General features: G+C 55.3%; 6 protein-coding genes across 6 annotated transcripts; 3 read left to right on the forward strand and 3 right to left on the reverse strand.

Annotated features, from left to right (window-relative positions):
- Positions 1–1,410: 1,410 nt before the first annotated feature.
- BU26DRAFT_600852 (uncharacterized protein) lies at positions 1,411–2,468 on the reverse strand (the record flags this gene model as incomplete). Its single annotated transcript, XM_033835205.1, has 2 exons — positions 1,411–1,991; positions 2,042–2,468. The coding sequence occupies 2 exons, from the start codon at positions 2,466–2,468 to the stop codon at positions 1,411–1,413; spliced, it is 1,008 nt and encodes a 335-aa protein (XP_033690332.1).
- Positions 2,469–5,197: 2,729 nt separating this feature from the next.
- Positions 5,198–7,345, forward strand: BU26DRAFT_537729 (MFS general substrate transporter; the record flags this gene model as incomplete). Its single annotated transcript, XM_033831430.1, has 4 exons — positions 5,198–5,657; positions 5,745–5,864; positions 5,912–6,674; positions 6,750–7,345. The coding sequence occupies exons 1-4, from the start codon at positions 5,376–5,378 to the stop codon at positions 7,343–7,345; spliced, it is 1,761 nt and encodes a 586-aa protein (XP_033690333.1). The 5' UTR covers positions 5,198–5,375.
- A 676-nt stretch (positions 7,346–8,021) lies between these two features.
- BU26DRAFT_600854 (FAD/FMN-containing isoamyl alcohol oxidase-like protein MreA) lies at positions 8,022–10,027 on the reverse strand (the record flags this gene model as incomplete). The annotated part of the gene is made up of 2 exons (XM_033835206.1): positions 8,022–9,546; positions 9,597–10,027. 2 exons carry the CDS (start codon positions 10,025–10,027, stop codon positions 8,046–8,048), a joined length of 1,932 nt encoding a protein of 643 aa, XP_033690334.1. The 3' UTR covers positions 8,022–8,045.
- Positions 10,028–11,527: 1,500 nt separating this feature from the next.
- BU26DRAFT_383511 (uncharacterized protein) lies at positions 11,528–12,175 on the forward strand (the record flags this gene model as incomplete). Its single annotated transcript, XM_033822600.1, has 1 exon — positions 11,528–12,175. A coding segment is annotated over one exon (648 nt), but the record flags the coding sequence as incomplete, so codon positions are not given.
- A 1,052-nt stretch (positions 12,176–13,227) lies between these two features.
- BU26DRAFT_154022 (GMC oxidoreductase) lies at positions 13,228–15,520 on the forward strand. The gene is made up of 2 exons (XM_033820031.1): positions 13,228–13,615; positions 13,663–15,520. Exons 1-2 carry the CDS (start codon positions 13,471–13,473, stop codon positions 15,348–15,350), a joined length of 1,833 nt encoding a protein of 610 aa, XP_033690336.1. The 5' UTR covers positions 13,228–13,470; the 3' UTR covers positions 15,351–15,520.
- BU26DRAFT_154018 (uncharacterized protein) lies at positions 15,482–16,791 on the reverse strand. The gene is made up of 2 exons (XM_033820030.1): positions 16,291–16,791; positions 15,482–16,232 (listed from the first exon to the last, which is right to left on the reverse strand). Exons 1-2 carry the CDS (start codon positions 16,703–16,705, stop codon positions 15,613–15,615), a joined length of 1,035 nt encoding a protein of 344 aa, XP_033690337.1. The 5' UTR covers positions 16,706–16,791; the 3' UTR covers positions 15,482–15,612.
- Positions 16,792–17,813: the final 1,022 nt, after the last annotated feature.

A 17,813-nucleotide genomic window follows, 5' to 3' on the forward strand; every position in this document is an offset into this window, starting at 1 on the left:
TTTTCTTGTGTGTGGTCGCCAGACGCGCTCAGTGGTGGAGGTCAGCGAGCACGCCTAACTGCGCCGGGCGACTGCTGATTATTCGCCGCCGGATACAGCAAAGGCTGCGCTCACCCCATGCTGGATCGGCGTGAGAATTGCAGCGAAGCAGCTGCCGGACGAACCCCGCCATGCATGTGTTTTCCCTCCATACCGCTCAATTCGCCGGGCCTCACAGTGTCTCGGGCTTGCCAGCGACGGCTTCGCCTTGATGCGCTTGCCACAAAGGCGTCTTGATATTGCAATGGCTGACTGTGTCGCCGGACAGTTCGTTCGGTCGATGTGGGTGAGCGCCACTTCGAGTATGGTGATGACATAAGCAGTGGCTGTTCTGCGGGTGGCTTCCGCTTCCCGAACGGGATGGATGCGGGGCTGAAGGTCGGCGACCACTCAAGCTTCTGCCAGCGCAAGGCGCATTTCTTATCTCCTCCCTTCATCTTCTCCGCTCATGAAATTATTGGCCCCTTGTCGTCGCGACCGGCCTGGCCGTTTCGAGCGAGTGAGCGAGCTCGCTGTATGCTAGGCTGGCGTGCGCCTGCATCCGGACAGGGGAGCATTCACATGACTAACATCTCTCCACTAAGCTTGGATGGGGTTGCAGGCAATCATTTGCCTTGGAAAAGTGCAGAGATACGCAAAATTGAGGCCTTGTAACAGTTGGTCCCGAATTGTGGCGTCCCCGTGTTTGCGCGGCTCGCCCGTCATGGAAAAGTAGAAGAACAGGATTATATGTGCGCAAACGCCGGGCTGGCTGATGACATTCGACTGGGGCATACCTAGAGGAGCGGTTATGTGGTCCAAAATGCCGGTGCCGGCCCCAGTAGCCTCAGTTTGACGCAAAAAATCAGCCCGGCTATACCCCCATCTCGAATCCGGGAACGTGGCCATATCCGCTCTATCGGTACCTTTGCCGCCTGCCACTCCTCCCTCACTGAGTGCCATGAGCCCTCCGAAACTCCAGCTCGATCTGGGCACCGTGGAGGCAGGACGCAAGCGCCATTGATTATAATAATGGTCCATTGGAACGCCATTGCCTCCCCACTCCCCAAACCAAATGCCTCCAGTCCAAATGCCTCCAGTCCAGATGCCTCCAGAATGAAACCTCCAGACCGGAACCTCCAACCAAACCACCGAACGCCATCTCCTAATCGAAGCCCGAACAACATCCCCATCATACCTCTATCCTTCTTCGAGGCAGATTCCTGCCCCTGCTCTCCACCCGCCGCATGATCTCCACCGATCCAAGGCGATGCCAGACTTCGCCCTCCGAGCACGCCAGCCTTGCCTATTTCCGTCGGAAGCCCCTAGCTGCTAGATCACTTGTCAGTCGACGAGCAAACTTACCTTGACCTTGTTACAGTGTCATACACCCTACCGTAGGTCCCGGCGACTAGGCATGTGCCGGAATGCGTTCTCCGAGAAGATCGCCTCCTGAATGAGGCCATGATACTCGTCGCTCTGGGGAAAGTTGGACATGGACCGACTAACGCAACGAAGGAGCTTCTTCTGCTGTAGGGCGAACTGGTCGTCAGGAAGCCGAAGCATTCCTGCAAGTGTCAAGTCCGACTGCAGCATCCACTCGTCGATGCCAGTCTGCATGAATTCTCGGGCCACGAAGAGGATTTTGAACGGAAGCCCGACCAGCCCATCTAGGCTAGCGAACCCTAGGAACAGCTCTTTCTGGGCCCCGAACTTGTTCGCCTCGGGGTAGCCCTGAACGTAGCGGGTGAAGTAGTGCCTCGTCTCCATAGAGGCGTGGTCGATGCCACACGCCGGTGCATTTGGATGAAGGGTCCAGGATCTGCCTTGCAGCGAGCAGTCGAACCGAAGGACAATCTCAGAGCTGGATGCGAATTGAGAATCCCATACTCGGGCGCTCTGTGAGGCGAAGACCGCTTTGGGCGGGATGCTCATGCGAACCTTGATTTCTTCGACCCTGGAGACGGGCGTGCCTGAGAAAGTGATTACCGATCAACCTTAACGCACAAGGGTTGCCCACTACCTTTCAACAGCTGTGCGACGAAATCGTGGAGATAGGCGACGGCTTGTTCACCCCGGCCGAGACCAAGGACCGCAGTCTTGGCTTCGCCGTCCGGGAGTAGTCGGGACGGGAAGTCGAAGAGCGCACGGCCAGTTGCTGCGACATTGTTTGCCATCTCATGTACGATGATGGTATTCCCCATCGTGACAATGTTTTGGACATTGATCTCGAAGGCCTTCTCCGAAAACACCTGGAAGACCTTCTGGACGGTATCTCCAATGCGGTCGATAAGCTTCTTGACGAGGTTTCCGCAATGACCTTTGTGTCGAGACAAGGCCGCCTTCTCGCAATACTTGTCGCAGTAGCTCACCATAGTGCACGCAACACAGCGGAAGGTGGCGCCGCTCCGACCGCAGTTGGCGCAATTCTCCTGGAGGGTGGGGCTCATGATGTCGAACTTGAACTGTGGGCCACTTTATGTTATGGCACGCGGGAAGTCTAAGCAGAGACTTGAACGCCGCCCCCTCGGACTCCATGTTGAGCCAGAGGAATGCCACCCACAGTGGTATGTGAACTTACCTGGATTTCCTTACCCGATGATGGCTTGTCGATATTTCGCCGCAGTGACCTAGCTTGATACGGCCGAGCTCAGACGATTTGCATGGATAAAGAACAGCAGATTGGAGTGGAACATCATGTTGTACTGACCTCTTTCTTTTCCAGTAGCTGAGACGCCGACGAGAGGACAATCCAGAGCCGACCGATCGAGCGTTTGTGGGTCGAAGAAAGAAGAGTAAAGAATCCGGTAGTAGAGCCTAAAGAGCCGTGGCTTAAGGTCTTGGGTGTGGTGAGCGGGAAGGAGGAAGGGTGTGAGTTGAAAAGAGTAAGAATATATATCGAGTCTCAGGGTCGGTGGGAGAACTGAGTAGTGGGAGCGTGGACGCAGTCGAGCTCGAGAGACACGTCTCTCACGTGAGATGAGAGATGAGAGGTAAGAGATGACGCTAGAAGTGTTGATGCGGGTCACGAGATGACGCTTGAACGCGATAGCCAACGATAATGTCCCTGGTGAGAGAAGAGTGCGTGGAGTGTGAACGGACGCGTGAGGCCCGGCCTGCGTCACTGATGCAGAATATCTTCTCATCTCCATTGCTGCTCTCATCTCTCTCACTCGTTTGCACATAGCATCACCAAGTACTACCGCAGTGGTCTCGGTGTAAAATACCGCTGGGTCGCAAACATGGCGACATCGGAAGGTGAAGGCGCTCGCATCAAGGAATTCATTAATCCGGACCGCGGTCGGCACATCCTCGACATTCTCATCACAATCCCATCTGAAGCGTCGGGAAACTTCTCTGCCGTTCATTACTTGTTGCTCTATCCGCTGATCTCGGGCCGTCGTCGGGTCCACTCGTGGACATTCTTCTCACGTGTTTCAGCAACGACAACAAGGTTTCGACAAGCCTAGTCAAGACAGTGGCTTGTTTCATACGTCAACTATCCCGAAGCTTCTTCGGTTTTGATTTGCGCCTAGTGCTCGGTGGAACGTCCGGCTGCTGCCCAATTCCGACGGGTGTCGCTCGTAGCATGCCCACCCCCTCCACAGCGATCCGTTTAGACTGCCTTTCAGGGCACAAAACGGATGCAATGGAAGCCGAAACATTCCCCCACACAAAGCTATTTGCGGTCTCAATTTGGAAGCACTAGATACAGCCGTTGAGTGTTTTCCAACTTCGATGTTTATCATAGTCCGGCTGCCCGTTTCGATCATCGCTGGGGAGCTTGCTTGAGTGATCAACGTTTTACAGCCCACATATTCCTGACATGGCTATACGAAGACGTGGATACATGTACGCCAGCGCGAGGAAGCGTCAAGAGGAGGAAGATGAAGATGAGAACGAACCCGACGAGGTGGAGCCACAAGAACCGGACGAGGACGAAGACGACGATGATGATGATGACGAACAACCACCAGCAGCGAATGGAAAAGGGAAAGGGACTGCGCCTACTCCCCCTCCGCCTCCTCCGCCTCCTCCACCCCCATCCACCATATCACCACCGGAGTCTACATCCTCAGTCGCTCCACCTCCCGTTTCACAGCCTACGATAGTCTTCACCGCGCCGCCTACAACAGCCACAAAGTCGGGCTTCTCCTTTGACCCGATTACCTTTACGCAAACATCGTTCATCACAATTACACAGTCAGCAAAAGGAAAAGGAGAAGCTGACCAGTCGTCCGAAGCGACATCGCCTTCCACCGCGCCTCCAACGGTGGTCGTGACTGCTCCACCAGAAGTAGTAACAGTGACCTCACTGCAGACTGCGGAAGTTGCCTTCCCATCCGCAACCACGGGAAGTCCCACCTTCGGGGTAACACCTCAGACGCCTACTGCACCTCCACGCGCCCAGGTAGTAGATCACAGCATATCTCCAGTGGCGCGAAATTTCCTCATTGCGCTGGGAGTAATGGGTAAGTGCCTCTAGGAGGAAAATTCGACAGGCTGAGCTGACCCATAATAGGCACAGTTTCCCTTCTACTCGCCGGTGGCATCGTTCTGACGCGGCGATTCACGAAGACAAAGAGACGGCGAACTCTCGCGGGGTTGGAGGATCCCGTCCAGAGTAACAATCCCTTCGACAGCCCGGATAGCGACCCCAACAATATGCTCGGAGTTACGACACGCATCACAGCCAACGATCCTCCGCCTCAGAATCCGTTCATTGCAGCCCAGGAAAAAGCGCCGGAGCCGGTATGGGAAGAGGTCAAGCTGGATACTGCACCAACCGAGAATGTATGTTTGATCGCCAATGCTTAACCAATGGCGCACCGGCTAACTTCTTTTCCCCCAGAATAACGCCGCAATGTCGCCGCAAAGCCGCAGCTCTCTTAGTGATGCGATCTACTCTTTCTATGCGAAAACTCGGAGGTTGTCGTACAAGATATCACCTTGACCCGTATATCTCGTCCTGCTGTGCAGGACCGTCATTACCGTATATATTTTAATGCATTTACCCTTTTTTAAAGAAATGTTCATAGAATTGCCGGTGCCTCGGCAGAGCAGATCTGTTTGTCTCGCATGAAGCAGGATGATGTGACGTTGGGGTGTCGGCCACCCTCATGCCCGAGATCGCTTCAAACACGCATCGTTTCGCATGCAGCATCCCGCTCTCCCCACAACACTGATCACCCCCAATCCACGACCTTGCTTCTTCATACTGTTCCAGCCCTGACAGATATGACATATCTTGGCTCTGTAGCAGGATTTGAAAGCCGTGCTGCGGCTCCCGGAATGCCTAAGTACCTCAGGTTCCCAGCACACAGCACTTCGGTTCGTCCTCCACAATCGCTTGGACGATGTCGCTCTACGAACCCTCGGTGCGGAGTAGCACTTGGTCGCTCATTTCAAGGCGCGTCTCGCAGCGCTTCACCACGTTGGAAGGATGGCGCGAAATCGGGCTGGGCGTGTTTACCATGGGCCATAATATTCGCATGTTCTCGATCAGACACCAATTCGACCCTGAGAGCTTTCGGAAAGAGGAGTTTACGTTTACCACGCCTCGAGATGCGCCGCCGGTGCCGAGCATCGCTTCTATCGAGAAGTACCAGGACTCCGCTGGAGGCACGATTGGGAAGGCGGTGGGCTCGGTGAAGGATCCGAAGGGGCGCCGGTCGCAGTCGAAGTCAAGGTCGCGGTCGCAGCGGCCACGCCTACGGGTACCGGAGCCATACCACGTATTTACGTACGGAGAGAAATGGCCGCTGGTGCTCATCGTCGGAGCTGCTGCAATCTTTCCTGGTCTGACAGCGACTATCTACCTGCCGGCGTTGGATAGGATCGCACGGGTAAGAATCCAAACTCCCCCCACAAGCTCCAATCTAACCTAGTATAGGACTTCAATGTCTCTCTCGAAACAATAAACCTCACCGTCACCTCCTTCCTCCTCGTCCAAGGAATCGCGCCGCTCTTCTGGGGCCCACTCTCAGACACGCTCGGCCGACGCTCCGTCCTGGTCTACTCTTTCCTAATCTACGTCGCTTCCAGTCTGACCCTCAGCTTCTCCCCAAACTTGCCCGTCCTTTTCGTCTTCCGGAGCCTGCAGGGCGTCGCCATCGCCTCGACCATATCTGTCGGGTGCGCCGTCATCCAGGACATCTCGCCGCCGCCAGAGCGAGACCACTACTACAGCTTCTACTGGGGCGCCAAAAGCAGCAGCCTCGTCCTGGCGCCGATCATAGGCGGCCTGTTCTCCAACTTCCTCAGCTTCCGCTCCATCTTCGTGTTTCTGTTCGGCATGTCAGTCGCCGTCTTCATATTCATCCTGCTCTTCCTGCCGGAAACGCTGCGGAGCGTCGCGGGCAACGGCACCTTGCCGCTCGCTGGGATGGATCGGCCGCTGATCTGGAGGCTGAAGGTTTTCGGCAAGCCGGCACATGAGAAAGAGGAGCTGCTGCCTGGTGTCCGGCCGAAGTTGGCGCTCAGGAAGTTTGTGGAGCCGTTCCGTCCGCTGAAGGAGAAGGATATCATCGTCAGCCTCGTCTTCAGCGGCGTTATATTCGCCATCTGGATGGTGGTTACCGTGAGCACGGTGGGGCTGTTCAAGGAGACGTTTGGATTGAACGAGGCATTCCTGGGCCTGGTCTTCCTCCCGAACGGTACGTACATCCAACGCGACCCCTGTCAATGCCCTCCCTCTTTTCAGAACCAAAGTACTAACGCTATGCAACCAGCTCTCGGAACGATCGTCGGCTCCACAGTCATCGGAAACATTCTAGCCCAAGACTTCCAAACCGCCTGCTCAGCCTACAAAGCAGCCCACTCTCTCCCCCCGTCGGCCGTCGTCTCCCGCCACCCATTGCCAGCGGACTTCCCGCTGGAACACACGCGGCTCGTCCGCCTCCCCGGACTCACAGTGATCTTCGTCATCGCGCTCTCCTTCTACGGCTTCACGCTGTACTACCCCTCATTATACTCGCTCGGCGGCTGGATCGTGCTCCCGCTCCTCCTGCAATTCCTCATTTCGGTAATGGCGCACGCCATCTGCGGCATTCACCAGACGCTAATCCTGGACCTGTGGCCGACGGACAGCAGCGCCGCGGGCGCGCTCAGCAACCTCTCGCGATGCGTGCTCGCTGGCGTCGGAGTGGCGGTGGTGCAGAAGATGCTGGACTGGATCGAGGTGGCGCCGACGTTCCTGGCTTTGGCGATGGCGGTCATGGTGCTGGTCCCGCTGCCGGTGGTGCAGTGGTACTGGGGCGGAGACTGGAGGAGGGCGCGGGACGCACGGGCTTCCGCTGACGCTGTAGAGCAGCTTGAAAAAGTCTAATATGACAATCTTAGACATAATAGTAATTTATTAAGTTTGAGTAGGAATAGATACCTTGTCGAAATCTGCGTGCTCACACAATAACACTCGAAGGCGTGAGGATGGCAAGGAACATTCCATCACAGCCCCCGTACACTCCATCCCACTCCTCAGCATCGCGCCGGCAGCGGCTGTTCTACGCTTTCCCTAGCGCCCTGCTAACACGAGACAGTCTCGCGTGCGTCCAAGCTTCGCGCGGCGTGTAAACGGCTATCTAGAATTGCGCTTCACGCTCTACCGTCTTTGGCTAGTGGAGCCTAGTGCAGTCTTCCACACTTTCCCAATGCCGCAAGTTTCAGCCTTGCTACGCCGGGATCGCGCATATGGTCGGGGTTCTTGGAACTTATCGTTATTATTTGGTCCGGGGGATGGCGTGATGCGATTCTGTTCTAGGGGGGGCGTGCCGCTGTCGGACTTCATGCTGTGCGAGGCGAGATATGGAACTGCTGGCGTCTGCGGAAAAGAGATAGTGGCTGGAGCTCCTATTGGGTGTGCGGGTGGGGAGGACTTGCAGACTCCGGTCCTCGTTCGCGGGAAGGCGGCGTCAGAACATGCGCTCTGGAGTAAGAGCACGACGGACGCGAAGCAACACCACCCGGCGACCACGGGTCTGTTGGGATGATTTTCATTCTTACATGATGTGTTTGGTGCCGGAGACGTATTACACTCTACACAACCTCCCATTTTGCGTCTGCGTCCCCTGGTCTCCGTCTCTCACCTCCCACTCCTCACTCCCAACCGCTGTGGTGGCATAAAACACACTCTTAGGATCCCACTTCTTCTTCAGCTCCAACAGCCGCGGATACTGCGTGCCGTAAAAGCTCTCCTGCCACCTCGGTTCCATAACATTCGCCTCGTTCAAATAGCTCCCGCCGAACTCGCTCTCGGGCGCAACCTCGCGCCACGGCCCCAACACATCGTACGTGAGCGAATCAGTGGCCTTTTGCAGCTCAGCAGCCGTCGCGTTCTCCGCGCCTTCGACGATAGCAGCACCAATGAGGAAGCTGATGACATGCCGGAAGGCGGAGGATACGGCGTTGTCGACGTTCATCCTGTTGCGCGGCGCTTGGTGATAGCCGCCCATAGACTTTCCACTCAAACTCTGATTTCTGAGAACTGCGAACATTTTTTTGAACTTCTCGGGGTCTTCCCAGTTGCCGCGCGGGAAGAGGCGATTCCCGGGGAGGGCGGTGAGGCCTGCAACAGTGTCGTTGCCCCAGTTTTCGTTGTACGCCGGGTAGAAGGAGTCGTATAGGGTTGTTTTAGGCGTGAATTGGATACCGAGCTCGTGCAGGCGGTCGAACCACGGCTTCACAAGCGCGTTGAAGGAGTCGATGGTGTGGTTCGGTGCAAAGAACGGGACCATCTGGAATTGGAGACCGTCGTTCTGAGCCCAGATCCAGAAGTAGGAATACGTGTGTGCGTCCGTGAAGGGGATGAACATCTCGAAGTACTTCCTGATGCCTTCCCAGAGTAACTCTTTCGTGACGTTACCACCAGTTCCGATAGTGAAAGATGAGGTAACGATCGGCACCTTGGGATGGACGCGGATGATGACCGAGGTTACCACGCCGAACGTGCTCCCTCCGCCCCCTCGCAGGGCCCAATACAGATCTGGGTTCGAAGTATTGGATGCTGTTACGAACCGCCCATCAGCTGTTACGACTTCAAGCGCTTCCACGTTGTCTGCGGCCATGCCATAGTATCCGCTCATCGGCGTGTGGCCGCCGCCAGCAATGTAGCCGCCCGCATATCCCACACTTTCGCAGATTCCTCCGAGTGCCGTGACCTCGTACTTATGCGCTGCTTGGTACACCTCCCTTACTGTGACACCAGCGGCTATTTTCATCGCCTTGCCCTCGTAACCGGAATCGCTCTTGTAGTTTTCGATGAACTGGATATCCTTGAGATTGTGCGTCCAGATGCTCAGGGCGCCGGCTCCAAGGGACTTGCCGAGGTAGTCGTGGCCGGTGTTCTTGATGACAAGCCGCATGTTATTGTTTCGAGCGAAGTTCAGCGCCAGCTGGATATGCGCAACAGTCGACACATTCACTGCATACGACGGGAAAGAGCCCAGCGTGCAGGTACCATTTGGCCGGTCGTATGGAAGGCATGTCCGTCCTTGGAAAATGGGCCACATGTTAGACGTTGGATCCGCTTCGCTGGCAAACAATCAGTCTAGAGCCACGACATCTCGGTAGGATACTCATACTGAAGATACGGATTTGTGAAATTCTTCGAGATCTCCGCGCATTTCCTGGCGTCATAGAGTCCCCAGTTCTTGTAGCACGGAGCCGCAAGAGGAATGGTAGGAATCAACGCCCCGTCGGCTAACGCATCGAACCTATCCCAGGTCTCTTTCGAGGGCCACTCTTCGTCTCCCGGGAAGATCTTGCATTCTCCGCTCCTTCTGAAGAGACCCGAATTGACAGCGCTATTGTCGAAGCCGAACAGCTTCTGGTCTCTGGTAGACAGACTTGCGATGACATCGTCAGTGAGCTGTGTGGTCTCAAAGTCGAACAAAGGGGCGTCGGTGACTGTCGAATTCACTGGCACAATCGTCAACGCCGGATCCGCGATGACTACTCGTGCAAATAGCACAAGGAGAGCGCCGAGATGAAACAAAAAGTCGATTGGAGCCATTGGACTGGTAAATCTGGCTCTGATCTACCGAGTTCGTAGCGAAAATCGCCGGTCAACCAAGCTACTTATTCCCCTCGTCCTCCCATGCCGTGCATGGGGGAAGAGCCCCACATCGGAGCGTGATTCAGCGGCGAGTTGTTCGAGGTTAGAACGCTGCTTATTGTGGAATCAGATCCGTCCGAGTTCATCTAATTGCCATGAGGAGACTAGAAGAGGCACTGGAGCGCAATTTAGGAAGGGCTCGGCTGCACACCCGTGCGGGTGAGGATCCAATCGACAGGAACGGCCCGGTGGTTGCAAGATGCCGTTGTTGATGTTATTCCGAGTTGCCGCTGCTAGTGCGCTCAGCCCTATTTCCCCATCAAGCATGAGCTATGCGCGATGAGCTACGTCCACCGGCCTGCCGTATTGCTTTCCTTGGAGTTCAAGCTGTGCGACAAAGTAAAACCGAGGCCATCCAGTTGATCAGGTGAACTGCTGGACGGCATGTACAAGGAGCTCCATAGTAGGGCGAAATGCGCGTTGAAGGGATGCGAGATGCTCCATGCGCGGCAATCCTACAAAGCAGGGTTGACCAATCAGATGCACCGGTTAATTCACAAACGGTCCAAGCTCTTGCATGTCAAAGTGTCGGGATTACCGGCTTCTCACCGCCCGCAGCTAATTCGAACGCTGGACACTTGATCCAAGACTTCCTCATCCTGCAGATACGACGGGATTCTCTACAGGATGGTTTCGGGATCCAACGTATTTTGCAGGAGGAAAGGTGAGTACCTAGGTATCCCTAGATTCAGTGACAGAGCATGGCGATTGACGAGCAATCACCTCGCCAGCAATTGGCGCCTGGCGCCTAGGAAGTGTAAAAGGATCGCTATGCCAGCCAAGCCATCAATTCTACCATCCAATCACCACAGCGCCATGCAACCGTGGGGTCTTGGAATCTTGGGTCTTTGGGCGATCTCTTCGGTCGTACCTCCTCTTCCTGTACAGGGGGTCTTGCGCAAGGCTTTTGGTTAACCCCTCCATCTCCATAACGTCACATTAATTGTGTGCAGTCCGATCGTAGATGAGATGCGCATGGTCCCGTTGGCGGTCCGACCTGATTGGCGGGCCGCTGGGGAACGTCGCCGACGCCAGGTGTTACTCGCGGCATTCTCTTTACAATTTAGCTCGATATCTCTCGAACCCGTGGAGAATCGGATTCTGTGAATTGTTTTTCCTTTTCGTCACCCCTCCGGTTTGGAGGCATGGCGCCTCGAACGCTTCAACCTTCGGCTCTCGCGCTTGTTACCGTTCCGGCTGTGGTATCGACGGTGATTGTGGGGTTGAGGTTATGGCGGAGGACCGTTACGAGCAAGTTTGCCATTGAGGATGTGCTCCTCCTCATCGCCCAGGCCTTGGTCATCGCGTTGACGTATACGACATGGCAGTGTCAGTCCTCCTGACTTGAGTATATCGCTGTGTCGAGGCCCTACTGACGCTGCTTCAGCATTCAAGAAGTCATGGTATGGTTACCATTACTACGACATCCCTCCGGGCGCGGTCGATCCGACGGAATACCAAAAATGGGGCTTCGCCAACGCGGTGGTTTATAATCCCATCCTTGGTCTGATAAAAGCTTCCTTCGTAATCACGCTTCTTAAGCTGCGCTCTCCGAACCGCCGCATCAACATCGCACTGTGGAGCATCTTCAGCGCCAATGCGTTGTTCACTATCGCTGCGCCCCTAGTATGCGCCTTCCAATGTCGACCCGTGTCTAAGTTCTGGGACAAGACGCAGCCGGGAACCTGTATCGACCCGGCGAATTACACGTATGGTACGATTTCTGTCGTACTCATCACCGACGTCGCGGTGGTCGCAATGCCGACCTGGATACTGCACAATCTGCGCATGCCATTCCGGAAGAAAGCGATGTATATCTCGTTCCTGAGTTTTGGTCTTGCGGTTACGGGCATCGGCGCTTACAGACTGTACGTCTTTGTGAACTTGTTCACGAACCGGATTCATGACCCCGATGCCAGCTATGGCGTTAGGCAGGGCCTCTCGAATGTGGAAGTGAGCCTGGCATCCATAGGCGCGTGCGGTGGCACGGTGAAATGGTTACTGGGGCGCTGCATTCCGGTTTTCAGGGATGAGGAGACACCGCGGTTAAGCAAGTATAACGGAGCTAGGAGCTCTGGCCACGGGAATGGAACGACAGGGGGAGCAATTGATCGCAATGGGAATTGGAGTTGGCGGAGTTGGGGTAGGGGAACGGTGAGCAGTACGCTGGCCTCGCGGGGAGACCTAGTTACACCTCCCGTTGTTTGGAAGAGAATCGAAACCCGAAAGCGCGAAAGAGACGCCAGGGAGGTGCAATCGGGAGCAATCAGCGACGATGGGCCTCAGGGGGAAGCTCGTGAAGATGTGCGAGATGAGCAGCAACCACGCGTACGCACAAGCGCGACCCAGGTGTCATCGAGCAAAAAGGTGAGGCCTCCGGATAGGCTACAAAAGGCCAGGATAGCATCATAATGGCTTTCAGAGGACAATGAATTCTGTTCCTTGTGAGCGTACGCTACAGTAGCGGTGTAGTTCATACCAGGAGTCTTGCTTTGTGACACCAGCCCGTCTCCACTCGCAGGCGACGCCGGAGGAGAGGAATTAGTCTTCTGCCCGCCACACATGATCGCCCTGACGGCAGCGCAAGGGGAATAATAGAAACGATGTATGTGGGTAATCTGGAGCGGAGCGTTGCGAATGGAGGCTGGACGGAGAAACTTTTCACTAGGCTATAGGCGGTTAGCGCGCACATTCAGCTGCGGGGGAATCTTGGAACGTCCCGTGGTCAGAAGATTGCTAGGACGACGACGAGAAGATCTATTGACCTCTGCCGCATCATTGAAATTCACCGGTTGTGCATTACTTGGCCTGGCTACCTCCGGGTCATAGAACAAGGGCGGTTCGTCATTTGCTGATCTGCCACAGGAGACTTTCACTAGCCCGGCTGGCTAACCTGCAGGCTGACATGTGGTCGGCATATCCTAGGACTCGTTATCGCGTAACGGCCGAGGCCATCACCTGCTACATCGTGGAGTCGAGGAAATGAGATCTAACAGTTGTGCCAAGGTCCTTGTCCGGCAGCCTCCATATGAGGCCTTCCTCGGCATGCAGACTCGTAAACCACGTATTCGCATCGTCTACCCTGTCAAACAGTCAAATATGCCCTCTTTTGCTGATCGCACAAGGAAATCTCACTATACCAGTCTGCCTTTAGCGCAAATTCCAAATCCCAATCAGCATCGAAGAACGCCCCAATAATGTCGGATAAACAAGGCTGGAAGGCCTCAATGTACATAGCACGACAGCTAACCCCGCAGAATGGAGGGTCCACAAAAGGTCCATCCACAGCAGCGTGAGCTGAAAGCTCCGTGGCCATATCGAATCGGCTTCTGTTCTTCGCTATGTTCGGACTATACCTCCTAACGGGGTTTGCGCTCGCTGCAGTGGCTTCTCAATTGACTGCAAACCAGACTTACGACTATATAATCGTAGGAGGCGGTCTCACTGGGTTAGTCGTGGCGAATCGACTCTCCGAAGATGGCACAAGTCCGTCGTCACATCTCTCTAGCGCCGCTTCCCTAACTCTGCTGCAGAATCCGTCCTCGTCATCGAGAATGGACATGTCGATGACAGTCCACTGCCCAGGATACCATACTTAGCAGCCACAATCAATACCGCTTCAATGTATCCCTCGTTGATCAGCGCGCCAATTGCGCAGCTCGCGAATCGCACTTGGCCAGTCAGAGTCGGTAACGTAGTAGGCGGCGGCTCAGTCGTCAATGGCATGATGTTTGATCGCGGATCAAATGCCGACTACGATGCGTGGGAGGATCTCGGAAACGTAGGCTGGGGCTGGAAGGGGCTCGCGCCTTACTTCAAGAAAGCGTTCACCTTCACTCCCCCTTCTGAAACCACGATCAAAGAGATCGGAATTACGTATGACGAGAGCACGTATGGGGATGGTCCGGTCCAGGTGTCGATTCCAAGCTATCAGTATCCGGACTACAAGTGGATGTTCGGTTCTTGGAGAAACGAGAGCGTGCCGATGCCGAAGGAAGGCTTCGCAAATCCAATTGGTGCTTTTTGGGCGCCTAATACGATCGACAACTCGACGGCGGAAAGGTGCCATGCAAAGAAAGCGTACTATGATCCGGCCCAGTCTCGCCCAAATCTGAAGCTCGTCACGGGGACCCACGTTGACGAGATCCTCTTCAGCACCAGAAATGGTACTGTCACAGCAACAGGTGTGAGGATGACTTCACGGAGCGATCCAACAGCTTCCGAAGCTTTCGCCTCAAGGGAGGTAATCCTCGCAGCTGGTGCCATTTTCACACCACACCTCCTAATGATCTCCGGTATCGGACCCGCAGACGTTTTAAGCTCCGCAAACATCACCCTGAAGGCCTCGAATCCAGGCGTAGGCTCCAACTTCCAAGACCACACAACCGCATATATGAACTACAACATATCCAATCTCGCATTCCCCAACTACAACACCCTCGCCACAAACGCCTCCTTCAACGCCTCGGCCGCCGCCCAATACGAAAAAGACCGATCCGGCCCGTGGAGCGGAAGCCGCGGAAACGCCCTCGCGATGCTCACGCTGCGGAACTTCTCTACCAAGTATCAAGACCTCGCCCTCGAGACCGAGTCGCAGGAGCCAGTAGACTTCCTCCCGGAGCGGTACGCCCAGAATGCCGCGCTGTACGCCGGCTTCATCCGTCAACGCGACATCCTGCTGAACCAGTACCGGGGCCTCCCGGGATATGACGCAGCGGTTGGAGAGATGCCGATCCAGCCCAACAATCGAGCAACGGCGGTGCATCAAAAGCCACTCTCACGGGGAACTATCACCCTCAATACTACGCATCCGCATGCGTACCCCATCGTGCAGTACAATTCGCTCCAGAATCCGGTTGATAAGGCGATACTCTGCGAACTTATCCGCTGGAACCGCAAGCACTGGGCTTCTCCTGCGCTGTCGCGCTACCAGCCGATTGAAAACGCGCCGGGGGCTGAATACGTCGAGGACGATGAGATCATCGCCGCGCTGTTGAGGAAGAACGCTATTGATCCGAGCTTCTCGCATCCTAGTGGCAGCTGCGCTATGATGCCGAAGGTGTTGGGAGGGTGTGTGAGTGATCAGTTGCTGGTGTATGGTGTGGAGAAGTTGAGCGTGGTAGATGCGAGTATCATTCCGATGATACCCGCGGCGCATTTGCAAGCTACTATGTACGCAGTGGCGGAGAAGGCGGCGGATATTATCAAGGCTAGGTCATGAGTGTGATAGCTGATGTGTTTCAAGGCCTCTCGCAAAGATAATCTGGCTAGACATGAATGCTATCGTAGGTTGCTCACACGGTTGCGCGGAAAAGGTAGGCATTTTGAGGATGCGTGATCGTGGGAAACCTGAACTGGGTTAGACGATTACGAGCGTCTTTGTCTCTTATCCACCGAAGGCCTCAAGGGAAGCCTGTGCAAGCTTAAACGGAAGAGTTGTGGCGGTATCTATCTGTTCCCTCCCCTCCATCATGTCGATGCCTCTATCCAGAAGCCCTATACAGAGTCCTGCTGTTAAACAGTTTCACTCTCACCTGCTCCGCCTCCCAGTCGGAAAAGTATGGATGCGCCCGCTCGTACTGTTCGGTCTCCAAGATGTCCCTGCTGTAGTCTGCCTGGGCTGCGAACCGCACGAGCGCACTCTGAATTGCCTCCAGCACCTCTTCTCGGTGTCGCTCAAACGTCCCTTCCGGTTGGCGGAGCAGTTCCGGCAATCGAAGCCCAGAGTTCCTCTCCCACTTCTGCACAGCGTCCTCGACCGCCTTCACTCCATCCCACTCAATGCGCGCCACAATCGCACAATTGCCTTTCAATTCAGCGAACCCCTGGTATAGCAGCTTGTCAGTGCCTGGTTTCATCGCGCAGAACACTTTCTCCACGTAGCGATCTTGGTACGTTTGCTCGTCCAAACAGGCTGCGAACATGCTGTACTGCGCGCCTGCAGGATCGATAATCCAGCTCCTAGAGGCATCCAAGGTAATAACTCGGATTACGCCGTGCGTCCTCCAGTCACCCCGAAGCTCGCCGCGAACCGGAATAGCGCGCGTCCTCTTGGCTGGCTTCTTGACCTTCACGGTAACTTCCTCGATACGAGTGCGAGTGCCTGGGTGAGCTTAGTATGACAATGCCGCTAGCGTCTTTGAGACACAACGTCCACTCACCCTTCAGCATCTGGATGAACAGATCATGGAAGTATCCGATGGGCTCGTGGCACACTAAGGTGCTCAGCACCATTTTCTTCTCCTTCTCGTCGCGGACCAGATGGTGGGGGAAGGGAATGAGGGTCCCGGGCTTACGCGGGCGATCACGAAGGAAGAGGGTGTCGCCGGTGTCCTCGATGCTCTCGATCGACTCGTCGAACAGCTGCTCCCGGAAGAGGAAAAAGACGTCTTGGAGTAGCTGGCCAGCTCGATGGATTGTGCGGTCTAAGTCGGCTTCCTTGCATGCAGGCTTATGCTCGCTCCAGTGAGCCTTCTGGCAGCTGACGTCGCAGTACCAAGAGGCTTTGCAGTGACCGCACTTCAGACTTGCTGTCTTGCCGCAGTGCGAGCAGCGCTTGTCTGCCGTTCCGTCCATCGCTCTCGCAGGGACGAGCGCTGTGGGTTGTCCTGGTTTGTGGTGCTGTTGCTAAGTGGAGGTTGCGCGAGGCGAGTGAAGTAAACTGGCAGGCCATGCACTAGCTTTAGCAGGCGGTGAAAGGGCGGGCAAGTAGTCCAGCCCCTCTCACCTGGAGACAGGCATAGGAGGACTACGGATTCTGGACCAACAGTTGTCCTATCACTAGGTACTTTCCTTCACCCTCTAGGATCTGCCAGGCTACGTAGATACCACCCTGTCCAACGGGTACAAGATCGGAGTAGTACCCGGAAGTACGGGGTCTGTCCAGTGGCGAACCCCATGGCATTTTCGAACGCTCGGTGCGACGTAAATTGAAGATTGAGAAGATCTCATAGACTCATTCATGGATAAGACAGTCGCACGGAGCGCGTACCTAGACGTGGTGAATCCGATAGCCTGGGGTGCTCTAGGGCAGCTCCAGCCAGCCGTGTGTGAGTATCGATGCTAGTTTAAACACCGGAAATAATGACGACGACGATGATGATGATGATGACGATGATGAGCTGCGGAAGGAGGATAAAGCTGGCGTACTCCAATACGCTGGGCAACTGTAAAGACAGGTTGAAATTGTGCGTCAGTAGGCGGCGCAATTCGGCGGCGATCACCATTGGCTCGTATCCAGCGCGTCGACCAGCTGAAACATTTCCTTATAACCCCCAGACCCGTATCTTTATATACCACGGCTCCCGTATCTGGCTGCGGTTGTGGCTGCGCAGCTTCGATGCGTTGAGCGGATTCATATCCCAGGCTAAATCGCCTTCACAGCTTCTCGGTTAGCTAAGCTTGCGCATAATTGGAGTTAAAAGTCCGAAAAGCAATCATTAACATAGATTATTATTTACCTTTTCAATCATGCAATCACCATGCTCACCACGCGTTCTCACTGTATGCGTTGCTATTCTCAGCCATGTCCAATCTGGAAGAACCCGGCGTAAGTACCGATCCCAGACCCGTTGAGGCGGGGCGCTAGGAACGAGGAGCCTCAGATCAGACGGGAAGTCCCTTGCAATCCTTCGCTCCTTGCGGTTTCTTGCAGAGGTGGGTCCGAGTACGTGGGTCCGTGAAT

Source organism: Trematosphaeria pertusa, assembly GCF_010094035.1.
Source record: "Trematosphaeria pertusa strain CBS 122368 unplaced genomic scaffold BU26scaffold_2, whole genome shotgun sequence".
Classification (NCBI taxonomy): domain Eukaryota; kingdom Fungi; phylum Ascomycota; class Dothideomycetes; order Pleosporales; family Trematosphaeriaceae; genus Trematosphaeria; species Trematosphaeria pertusa.

What these genes read in the sequence shown, in the direction of transcription:
- BU26DRAFT_154022 (XM_033820031.1), top strand. Translation starts at nt 13,471, where the DNA reads ATGTTCGGACTATACCTCCTAACGGGGTTTGCGCTCGCTGCAGTGGCT. An exon ending in ACTCTCCGAAGATGGCACAA is followed by an intron (nt 13,616 to 13,662) that starts GTCCGTCGTCAC and finishes ACTCTGCTGCAG; the next exon opens with AATCCGTCCTCGTCATCGAG.
- BU26DRAFT_154018 (XM_033820030.1), bottom strand. Translation starts at nt 16,705, where the DNA reads ATGGACGGAACGGCAGACAAGCGCTGCTCGCACTGCGGCAAGACAGCA. An exon ending in GTTCATCCAGATGCTGAAGG is followed by an intron (nt 16,233 to 16,290) that starts GTGAGTGGACGT and finishes AAGCTCACCCAG; the next exon opens with GCACTCGCACTCGTATCGAG.